Source organism: Bos grunniens, chromosome 26 (assembly GCF_055505025.1).
Source record: "Bos grunniens cultivar Pamir isolate PY7600 chromosome 26, Bosgru_T2T1.0, whole genome shotgun sequence".
NCBI lineage: Eukaryota > Metazoa > Chordata > Mammalia > Artiodactyla > Bovidae > Bos > Bos grunniens.
This window is the reverse complement of record NC_141190.1, coordinates 17,455,856-17,468,086: the sequence shown is the minus strand read 5'-3', so window position 1 is coordinate 17,468,086 and position 12,231 is coordinate 17,455,856. Positions and strand designations below refer to the sequence as shown.

Here is a 12,231-nt window from a genome sequence, read left to right as displayed (position 1 = left end):
CCAATATTAAAGGTTCAGCTCTGTAAATGTAATGAAAACCATGCTTACCTTCTCATAAAGCAGCTGTGGTAAATTCTGTTGCTGCCTGTCCTGAAAACACTCATAAAGTTGGAGCAGCCTAGCACATAATACTTGTTCTTGATTGAAGAGAGGATGGTGACTGAATTGCAAACCCACTATATTGAGATCTAATTGGTACATTTCCCTTTGACCTTCCATTTTGTTCCTAATAGAGCTTTCTAGATCAGATTTCACTGCCTTTTAAAGAAAAGTATTTACACAATGTTAATTCAATTCTATTTTTTTAATTACAAGTTAACTCCTTATAAAAGTAACACGCTAACTGTAAGAAAATGAAGACACAGAAAAGCAAAAAAACAATTATTTGCTCCTTCTTTCTTAAAACTGATTATAGCCCTTGATTTCATATATTTATATTGGAGCATTTTAATCGCCTTACTATAAATGGTCATCTACTTTACTACTATGTGCTGGCAGAGGCTAACTTTCAAGTTACAAGCGCCCAAGTAATTTCCTAAAGGATTGCGATAAAAAAAATGGTGTTTAGAATTGGTGGGTCAATAGTTCGTTAAGATGATGATCTAATAATCATCTGGAGCCAGACTTAAATCGCAAACTATTATCTCTGCTTCAGTGGCCCTTACAGCACTGAGATTTTTATTTCCCAGTGAGAAACCCCAAATGAACCTTGCCTCCATAGCTGGCTGTGCATAATAAAAACTGTAGAGAAGACAGAAGGGAAAGGCAGGCAAAGGTATTTGTCTGACACTAACTCCAGAATATTACCTGCTAAGGATGGTGGTACAGAATGAATTTTAATACTCAAGTTTACATGCTTGGTGAAGTGACATTTATATTTATTCCCAACTCTAAGAGTCCATGAAACACTGAAATTAGCTTGAATGAAGTTAGAAAAGAGCAGAAAGCTCCGATGACAGTTATTAATAGCAATAAAGTGTTTTTTAATTCAGATACGTACACTGGGTTTTTCAGACATAATAATAGTTTATTAACTACAGATTAGTGTAGACATAACTTTTACATGCACTTTTGACATTTTTCAAAACCATAAAATTCATTTGACTTGCTTTACTGTGGTGGTCTAGAAGTGAACCAGCAATATCTTAGAGATATGCCTGTATTTCCAAATATCTATATAAAACAAGCAGGGTAACTAGATAGCAAGACCAAAAATCCAGGGACAAGATTTTAAACAAAATTGCATCTGAAAACATCTCCACTGAATCCAAAATACAAGTGGGTAGAGAAAAACCACTAACAGCAAGATCTGCATAGTATTGGTGACTGCATAAAAGTCGAAAGAAGCAATGAAACATCTGACCATCCTGTTAAGAGAACTGAAAGAGCCAACAGATACTCACCAGAAAGTAAAAAAATTTAAACAATTTAAAAACAATTAAAAAAAAGAAGGTAAAACTGTTACGGGTTTTGTCTACTCCAAGTATGGGTAACAGCAAGGAATTTTGGTAAAAACATCAACATTCATTCATGATAAAAAACTCTTGTATTTGTCTTAATTTTAAAAGTAGGACAACTAATTAAACCTTAAATGCATTTTTTTTTATGGTAAAATGGTAAACGATTTTCTTAGCAGCAAGAAGTTTTGGTGTATTTTTAGAAAATCCTGAAATAAATTCATAAGTGGTATAAAGATATTAAAGACATATTATGATATGAGGAATTTTTTAAAATTTTTCTAGATTCTCTAAGAAACGAACAGAGACTGTGGAGAAGAAAAGAGAGTGTATATTATGTAGAAAGAAGCTTCTCATGTGTTAAAGAAAGATAAGGAGACCTCTGAAATTATAAATCTCTTCAGTTTAGGGAGAAACCTTATTTTCTGTGTAGGCTGAGAAGTATCAGCACTATAAGGAGTGAAATGCTGTTAAAATGTTGCAGCTACTGATTTCTTTCACCAGTGTTTTATAGTTTTCTATATATAAGTCTTTAGTTTCTTTAGGTAGATATATTCCTAAGTATTTTATTCTTTTCGTTGCAATGGTGAATGGAATTGTTTCCTTAATTTCTCTTTCTATTTTCTCATTATTAGTGTATAGGAATGCAAGGGATTTCTGTGTGTTGATTTTATATCCTGCAACTTTACTATAAAACACTGGTGAAAGAAATCAAAGAGGACACTAATAGATGGAGAAATATACCATGTTCATGGATTGGAAGAATAATATAGTGAAAATGAGTATACTACCCAAAGCAATTTATAGATTCAATGCAATCCCTATCAAGCTACCAATGGTATTCTTCACAGAGCTAGAACAAATAATTTCACAATTTGTATGGAAATACAAAAAACCTCGAATAGCCAAAGCAATCTTGAGAAAGAAAAATGGAACTGGAGGAATCAACCTGCCTGATTTCAGGCTCTACTACAAAGCCACAGTCATCAAGACAGTATGGTACTGGCACAAAGACAGAAATATAGATCAATGGAACAAAATAGAAAGCCCAGAGATAAATCCATGCACATATGGACACCTTATCTTTGACAAAGGAGGCAAGAATATACATACAATGGATTAAAGACAATCTCTTTAACAAGTGGTGCTGGGAAAACTGGTCAACCACTTGTAAAAGAATGAAACTAGAACACTTTCTAACACCATACACAAAAATAAACTCACAATGGATTAAAGATCTAAATGTAAGACCAGAAACTATAAAACTCCTAGAGGAGAACATAAGCAAAACACTCTCTGACATACATCACAGCAAGATCCTCTATGACCCACCTCCCAGAATATTGGAAATAAAAGCAAAAATAAACAAATGGGACCTAATTAAACTTAAAAGCTTCTGCACAACAAAGGAAACTATAAGCAAGGTGAAAAGACAGCCTTCAGAATGGGAGAAAATAATACCAAATGAAGCAACTGACGAACAACTAATCTCAAAAATATACAAGTAACTCCTTCAGCTCAATTCCAGAAAAATAAATGACCCAATCAAAAAAGGGGCCAAAGAACTAAATAGACATTTCTCCAAAGAAGACATACAGATGGCTAACAAACACATGAAAAGATGCTCAACATCACTCATTATCAGAGAAATGGAAATCAAAACCACTATGAGGTGCCATTTCACACCAGTCAGAATGGCTGCGATCCAAAAGTCTACAAATAATAAATGCTGAAGAGGGTGTGGAGAAAAGGGAATCCTCTTACACTGTTGGTGGGAATGCAAACTAGTACAGCCTCTATGGAAAACAGTGTGGAGATTCCTTAAAAAACTGGAAATAGAACTGCCTTATGATCCAGCAATCCCACTGCTGGGCATACACACTGAGGAAACCAGAAGGGAAAGAGACACGTGTACCCCAATGTTCATCACAGCACTGTTTATAATAGCCAGGACATGGAAGCAACCTAGATGTCCATCAGCAGATGAATGGATAAGAAAGCTGTGGTACATATACACAATGGACCATTAAAAAGAAAACATTTGAATCCGTTCTAATGAGGTGGATGAAACTGGAGCCTATTATACAGAGTGAAGTAAGCCAGAAAGAAAAACACCAATACAGTATACTAATGCATATATATGGAATTTAGAAAGATGGTAACAATAACCCTGTATACGAGACAGCAAAAGAGACACTGATGAATAGAACAGTCTTTTGGACTCTGTGGGAGAGGGAGAGGGTGGGAAGATTTGGGAGAATAGCATTGAAACATGTATAATATCATATATGGAACGAGTCGCCAGTCCAGGTTCGATGCACGATACCGGATGCTTGGGGCTGGTGCCCTGGGACGACCCAGAGGGATGGTATGGGGAGGGAGGAGGGAGGAGGGTTCAGGATGGGGAACACATGTATACCTGTGGCAGATTCATTTTGATATATGGCAAAACCAATACAATATTGTAAAGTTAAAAAATAAAATAAAAATGTTGCAGCTACTGGAATATGAGGGATGGGATGGGGAGGGAGGTGGGAACAGGGTTCAGGATGGGGAACACATGTACACCCATGGCTGATTCATGTCAATGAATGGCAAAAACCACTACAATATTGTAAAGTAATTAGCCTCCAATTAAAATAATTAATTAAAAAAAAAGAAAGAAATACAGAAAGGCATCTTTTAAGAAAAAGCATTGACTACAAAAGGCATATAATTACTAGAAGAGGAAAAGTAAGATCATGGCACCTGGTCCCATCACTTCATGGGAAATAGATGGGGAAACAATGGAAACAGTGACAGTCTTTATTTTCTGAGGCTCCAAAATCACTGCAGATGGTGACTGCAGCCATGAAATTAAAAGATGCTTGCTCCTTGGAAGAAAGGCTATGACCAACCTAGGCAGCATATTAAAAAGCAGAGACATTACTTTGCCAACAAAGGTCTGTCTAGTCAAAGCTATGGTTTTTCCAGTAGTCATGTATGGATGTGAGAGTTGGACTGTAAAGAAAGCTGAGCGCTGAAGAATTGATGCTTTTGAACTGTGGTGTTGGAGAAGACTCTTGAGAGTCCCTTGAACAGCAAGGAGATCAAACCAGTTGATCCTAAAGGAAATTAACTCTGAATATTCCCTGAAGGACTGATGCTGAAGCTGAAGCTCCAACACTTTGGCCACCACTGGATAAGTTTCTGATGCTGGGAAAGATTGAAGGCAGGAGGAGAAGGGGTACAACAGAGGATGAGATGGTTGGATGGCATCACCGACTCAATGGACATGAGTTTTAGTGAACTCTGAGTGATAGTTAAAAGCAGGGAAGCCTGGCGTGCTGCAGTTCATGGGGTCGCAAAGAGTCACACGATTATGTGACTGAACAACAACAAAGGCAGGTGACTGAGCAATTAAGTTTTTGTACATAATTCTTATTTAAATGTTTTTATGACATGACTGAGGAACTTCACTTTCACTTTTCACTTTCCTGCATTGCAGAAGGAAATGGCAACCCATTCTAGTGTTCTTGCCTGGAGAATCCCAGGGACGGGGGAGCCTGGTGGGCTGCCATCTATGGGATCGCAGAGTCGGACACGACCGAAGCGACTTAGCAGCAGCAGCAGCATGCCAAATTTTTAATATAACTATTTCTGTCTAAATATTTCTTTTCATTAGGTTAATGAACTGCTAATTTTTATAATGTGCTCTGAAATACACATAAAATTTGTTTCTTTGATTGTTAAGTACAATATATATTCATTTCTGAAATCTAGAAAAGAGTATAAGAAAGAAAATAAAAATAAGCCTATGTCCTACCATCCAGAGATAAGTATTAACTCTTATATATTTCCCAGACTTTTTATCTATATACACACATGTCTGTACTTATTCATTGATAAATTCCTTCACTCATTATCTATTTTTATAAAGATAGGATCATATGAAATTTCACATTCCGCCTTTTTTTTTAACTTCACATTCTGAGCTCTCCCCCAGATCATTAAATATTCCTTGAAAACATAATTTTAATGGCTATTTAATACTTCATCATAGCTTTGCCTTTACTAGACTTACTAATATCCTCAAAAGGTGAATTAACAAAATAAGTATACAAGTAAATATACAAGTTATAATTTATGTTATAAGAATTCTAAACATAATCACAAATAAACTGTTGTTTACCTTTCTATACATGGTCTTCAGTGCTGGATTTAAAGGTTCCTTGCTTATGTTTAGTCTGAAATTCCATGACCGTCTAATAGGTGAAGGTAATGACATTATTTCTCCACTTTCTTCAAACCAACACTTTCCCTATTAAAAATACTTAAGAATGTAGTAATTAAATATTACACTAAAAACAAATGTCACATTACTGCCAGTGAGTGATTTAGCTTATCAGGTAGTGAACTTGCCTCTTCTAGTTTAAGCAGACGATTTTCCATTTTGTTGCAGGTCTTTTTATATATTTCTGGCTTTTTCTGAATATAGAATCCTTCTTCTTCTAAAATGCGTGGCATCATATCTTCTGGCAGTTTAAGCTGGTTGATCACTTAATAACAAAACCTAGATGTTACTTTCAAGTCCAAAAGAGTAAACTGGGACTGACCAAACAATATGCAAAAGAGGACCATCATATACTCTACCACTAAAGTCTACCATTCTATCTACTACTGTGGGCAGGAATCCCTTAGAAGGAATGGAGTAGCCATCATAGTCAACAAGAATCTGAAATGCACTACTTGGATGCAATCTCAAAAACGACAGAATGATCTCTGTTCATTTCCAAGGCAAACCATTCAATATCACAGTAATCCAAGCCTATTCCCCAACCAGTAACACTGAAGAAGCTGAAGTTGAACAGTTCTATGAAGACCTACAAGACTTTTTAGAACTAAAACCCAAAAAAGATGTCCTTTTCATTATAGGGGACTGGAATGCAAAAGTAGGAAGTTAAGAAACACCTGGAGTAACAGGCAAATTTGGCCTTGGAGTATAGAATGAAGCAGGGCAAAAGCTAAGAGTTTTGCCAAGAGAACACACTGGTCATAGGAAACACTCTCTTCTGACAACACAAGAGAAGACTCTACACATGGACATCACCAGATGGTCAACACCGAAATCAGACTGATTATATTCTTTGCAGTCAAAGATGGAGAAGCTCTATAGAGTCAGCAAAAACAAGAAAGGGAGCTGACCGTGGCTCAGATCATGAACTCCTCATTGTCAAATTCCAACTGAAATTTAAGAAAGTGGGGAAAACCACTAGACCATTCAGGTATGACCTAAATCAAATCCCTATGATTATACACTGGAAGCGAGAAATAGATTTAAGGGACTAGATCTGATAGAGTGCCTGAAGAACTATGGATGGAGGTTTGTGACACTGTACAGGAGACAGGAATCAAGACCATCCCCATGAAAAAGAAATGCAAAAAAGCAAAATGGCTGTCTGAGGAGGCCTTACAAATAGCTGTGAAAAGAAGAGAAGCAAAAAGCAAAGGAGAAAAGGAAAGATATACCCATATACTTCCTCAGCAATCAATGCAAAGAAATAGAGGAAAACAATAGAATGGGAAAGACTAGAGATCTCTTCAAGAAAATCAGAGATACCAAGGGAACATTTCATTCAAAGATGGGCTCAATAAAGGACAGAAATGGTATGGATCTAACAGAAGGAGAAAATATTAAGAAGAGGTGGCAAGAATACACAGAAGAACTGTACAAAAAAGATCTTCATGACCCAGATAATCATGATGGTGTGATCACTAACCTAGAGCCAGACATCCTGGAATGTGAAGTCAAGTGGGCCTTTAGGAAGCATCACTATGAACAAAGCTAGTGGAGGTGATGGAATTCCAGTTGAGCTATTTCAAATCCTGGAAGATGATGCTGCACTCAATATGCCAGCAAATTTGGAAAACTCAGCAGTGGTCACAGGACTGGAAAAGGCCAGTTTTCATTTCAATCACAAAGTAAGGCAATGTCAAAGATTGCTCAAACTACCACACAATTGCACTTATCTCACGTGCTAGTAAAATAACACTCAAAATTCTCCAAGCCAGGCTTCAGCAATACGTGAACTGTGAGCTTCCAGATGTTCAAGCTGGTTTTAGAAAAGGCAGAGGAACCAGAGATCAAACTGCCAACATCCGCTGGATCATGGAAAAAGCAAGAGAGTTCCAGAAAAACATCTATTTCTGCTTTATTGACTATGCCAAAGCCTTTGACTGTGTGGATCACAATAAACTGTGGAAAATTCTGAAGAGATGGGAATACCAGACCACCTGACCTGCCTCTTGAGAAACCTGTATGCAGGTCAGGAAGCAATAGTTAGAACTAGACATGGAACAACAGACTGGTTCCAAATCGGGAAAGGAGTACGTCAAGGCTGTATATTGTCACCCTGCTTATTTAACTTATATGCAGAGTATATCATGAGAAACGCTGGGCTGGAAGAAGCACTAGCTGGAATCAAGATTGCCAGGAGAAATATCAATAACTTCAGATATGCAGATAACATGGCAGAAAGTGAAGAACTAAAGAGCCTCTTGATGAAAGTGAAAGAGGAGAGTGAAAAAGTTGGCTTAAAGCTCAACATTCAGAAAACTGAGATCATGGCATCCAGTCCCATCACTTCATGGCAGATAGATGGGAAAACCGTGGAAACAGTGGCTGACTTTATTTTTGGGGACTCCAAAATCACTGCAGATGGTGACTGCAGCCATGAAATTAAAAGACGCTTACTCCTTGGAAGGTAAGTTATGACCAACCTAGATAGCATATTCAAAAGCAGAGACATTACTTTGCCAACAAAGGTCCATCTAGTCGAGGCTACAGTTTTTCCAGTAGTCATACATGAATGTGAGAGTGGGACTATAAAGAAAGCTGAGCACAGAATTGATGCTTTTGAACTGTGGTGTTGGAGAAGACTCTTGAGAGTCCCTTGGACTGCAAGGAGGTCCAACCAGTCCATCCTAAAGGAGATCAGTCCTGAGTGTTCATCGGAAGGACTGATGTTGAAGCTGAAACTCCAATACTTTGGCCACCTGATGCAAAGAGCTGACTCATTTGAAAAGACCCTAATGCTGGGAAAGATTGAAGGCATAGGAGAAGGAGACGACAGAGGATGAGATGGTTGGATGGCATCATGAACTTAATGGACATGAGTTTGAGTAAACTCCAGGAGTTGGTGATGGATAGGGAGGCCTGGCGTGCTGCGGTCCATGAAGTTGCAGAGTCAGACACGACTGAGTGACTGAACTGAACTGAAAGTCTACCAGAAAGTCAAATACACAGACACACAGACACACACACACACACACACACACACACACGACAATGAATGAGCTCTTTTAACCAATTCCCTTAAACTCAGAGAACGCACAAAGAATAAATACAGAAAACCTTCTATAATTTTAGATCATTAATTTTTATCTATCTACCATACAAAGAAGCTATTATCCTATACTACGATTCATTAATGACTTGAATATTTTATCATGAAAAAAATGATATCATGAAAAAAATCTTCTGTACCTGGAGAACTACTTGGAACAAAAATATTTGCCTGTTGTTTTTTTATTTGTTCTTGGTCATCTTCATAATCAGCAGCCTTTACTTCAAGTAAATCTGGGAAAATGACTTCTTCCACAAAATCTTCATCTTGGCCCTCAGCAAAGTTCTGTAAATCATCACCAAGTGAAAAATATTTGTGGTAACTACCATTACTGATCCCAAAAGAAAAATAAGTATACATGCTTGTCCCTAATGATTAATGTGCAGATAAATAAAATGTACTAAAATCCTGCCATGAAGTCTTTCTGATCTATGCCACCCAGTTCAAGTTCAAGATGAAAACATGTTACAATGAACTTTCATTGAACATTGAAGAACTCACTGAAGGCTTAATATCATAAACTATGATCTTCCTACAGCCCTTCATTGCAATTCTCAACAAAATACTACTGAAGAAAAACTACAATTCAAGTCTCTCCTCTCCTATGGAAAAATGTTCTGAGATATTGGTCTATGATAGTCCAATGGTTGAGAATTCACAGTGCAGGGCAAAGTCTAGGGACATCAAGCCATGTGGTCTTCAGCCCCATTTTTTTCACCATTCAGAAAGCAGTACTACCTAAGGAAATGTGGAGCAGTCATATTCTTTTCTGGATGCTATTTAAGAAAAAAAGAAAGAAAAGTAGAAACACAAGTAGAAGTCTGTGACAGATGATCAATTATTTCTGAAATATGATATATAAAAGTTTCAAACAATGGTGATATTGAAGTAGATATATTACTAAATGTAAAAACGTATACTTTTATATCATATCAGAAATTTTATATGTCTCTTCACACACAAAAAAATCACCATTTTAGATGACTATAGTTGTCTAACTTAAAATCTACATATATTGAAAGAAAGAAGGAGACAGAGTATGCGAGTCATGTAAATAAAAATCCCTTAATTTTCGAAAACATACATTTAGGGACAAATAATTAAATAAAAAGAATTAATCATAGAATTCCTTTGAATAGATAACTGTACACGGCCTTGATCAACTCTGACAAAACTGAGTAACATGGTTAAGTATCATCTAGGTTCATATCACGTCATCACATCATCATACTTTCTGTATACATCTCTGTCATGAAATCAAAAAAGATTTTAAAATCAGAAATTTTGTGGCATTTTTTTTTTTTCAAAAGCCAAACAAGATATGACACTGACACCTCAAGCAAGGTTTGAGGTATCTTCACATAGGGGATCTCTTTGAAGATTTCAACCACAAAGAGGGGCTCTTTGTACCCTCCAGAGCTCCCATTACCAAGCTACCTTTACTGCACCCCTGGCAGGGCTTTAAACCTGGCTTCAGAGCTGAGATCTGCCCTGACAGCTGAGTAACATCAAGCTCTCATCTTAAATCCCAGCTTTTTATTCGTGACTATGTAGATCTCTTTCATAAACCCTATCCTACTGAATCTGCCTATATTTTCAGGAGGAACAAATCCAACCTGCTCTGCAGATTGGCCTATAGCTGAGTCTTCTTCACCACTCAGAATGAAAAATGAAAGACCTTCATCCAGTGGAACTTCAGCCTGTGGGTTAAACAACAGTAAGCCTGTATTCAGTGTTGAAATGAATATAAGTAGACGCTCACTTTTCAATACCATAAAGGAATCTTTTAAATGCAAATCACCTATCGCTTCTTTCTCACGTACATGTAATGGATTGTTTTTAGAGAGATTCGGGAGAAGAATCAATCTATCAATCAATCAATCAAACTGTTAGTTTCTAGGAGCCAAAGAATTTTAAAAAATGCAAAATATAAAAGGTTATCCTATATATTTGTATCTACAACTTAGCTGGCTCATTAACTTTCAACAATACTTATATATAAATTGTCAGTATATACTTTTACTTCCCTTTGTCTCTGCTCTTTGCAAAATCATTTGCTAAAATTCTCAACTTCCTGAGCAGCTATGCCAATTTAGTAGTTTGTAATGGAAATTCTTAGAAGCCAATTTCTCTTCCTTTTCACCTCTTTTCTTGACGTTCAATGAAGTGATCTTGACAAATTTACTTTTTTTTTTAGTATATAGTTAAATTATATCAAATCTAGGCACACTTTTATTCATTTGTTGAATGAATAACATATATACAAACATCTTTTATTTAGTCTATTTTTACTTTAAAGTTAATTAAAATAATTTGTACTAAGAGTCCAAGAAGGACCCTACAAAGAGAACAAAGATGAATTTTGTAAAAACCCCAGAAACGATCATTGCATTTTAAAGCTTGTAGGGTTTAATACTCTCATTGCTTATGGCAAAAATGACTAGTTGTTCATGATTGTCTTTTTTCCTATCTCTAATAATAGAATCTTTTAACTAGATATCTAGACAATGCACCCATGTTCTTTTAGTGGAAATAAGGTGTGCAAGTTGCAGGTCTTGTCCTGCAAGAGATTAATCTGCAATCCTATGGCTCTCTTCCTCCTGCCTTGCCTTTGGCCAGCAAATGAAAACTCTGGAGTTTGCCACTGGACTCGGATGGAGACCAAGTGTTAAAGAGGCAGAACTCTCCTAGCAGCCTGGCGTGTGTGCATACAAGTCGCTTCAGTATGACTCTTTGTGACCCTATGGACTGTAGCCTGCCAGGATCCTCTGTCCATGGGATTCTCCAGGCAAGAATACTAGAGTGGGTTGCCATGCCCTTCTCCACCTAGCAGACTGGACTGCTGCTGCTGCTGCTAAGTCACTTCAGTCGTGTCAGACTCTGTGCGACCCCATTGATGGCAGCCCACCAGGCTCTGCCGTCCCTGGGATTCTCCAAGCAAGAACACTGGAGTGGGTTGCCATTTCCTTCTCCAATGCATGAAAGTGAAAAGTGAAAGTGAAGTCGTGTCCGACTTGTAGGGACCCCATGGACTGCAGCCTACCAGGGTCCTCCATCCATGGGATTTTCTAGGCAAGAGTACAGGAGTGGGGTGCCATTGCCTTCTCCATGGCTCCTCCTACTTATCTATTATATTAAAGAGGAATAAAACTTCTATCTTAAAGAAGACATTTTAGTTTGAATCTTTTTGTTAAAGCTGCTTTGCCTTCACTCTAAATAACACAGCTCTTTCAAAATGTGAGTTGTTTTGTCATTTCAAGTTTCAAATATACGATTACACATTGGATTTTAGAACAAAATCTGTAAGTCAGGGATCACCTAAAATATTGTATTACAATTTTTTAGGATAAAAAATGATGTCAAGTAGAAATAGAGAGTGACTGAAAACT

General features: G+C 37.1%; 1 protein-coding gene across 1 annotated transcript in view; it reads right to left on the bottom strand.

The window, feature by feature from the left end:
- CC2D2B (coiled-coil and C2 domain containing 2B) overlaps window positions 1–12,231 on the bottom strand; it is a 108,097-nt gene that overhangs the window by 89,457 nt on the left and 6,409 nt on the right. The window contains exons 5-10 of the mRNA XM_086378889.1: window positions 10,459–10,553; window positions 10,204–10,214; window positions 8,983–9,173; window positions 5,859–5,995; window positions 5,629–5,757; window positions 49–258 (exon numbers count right to left, since the gene is read on the bottom strand). Of these exons, the coding sequence (XP_086235015.1) occupies window positions 49–258; window positions 5,629–5,757; window positions 5,859–5,995; window positions 8,983–9,173; window positions 10,204–10,214; window positions 10,459–10,553 (773 nt within the window). The remainder of the gene's footprint in view (window positions 1–48; window positions 259–5,628; window positions 5,758–5,858; window positions 5,996–8,982; window positions 9,174–10,203; window positions 10,215–10,458; window positions 10,554–12,231) is intronic.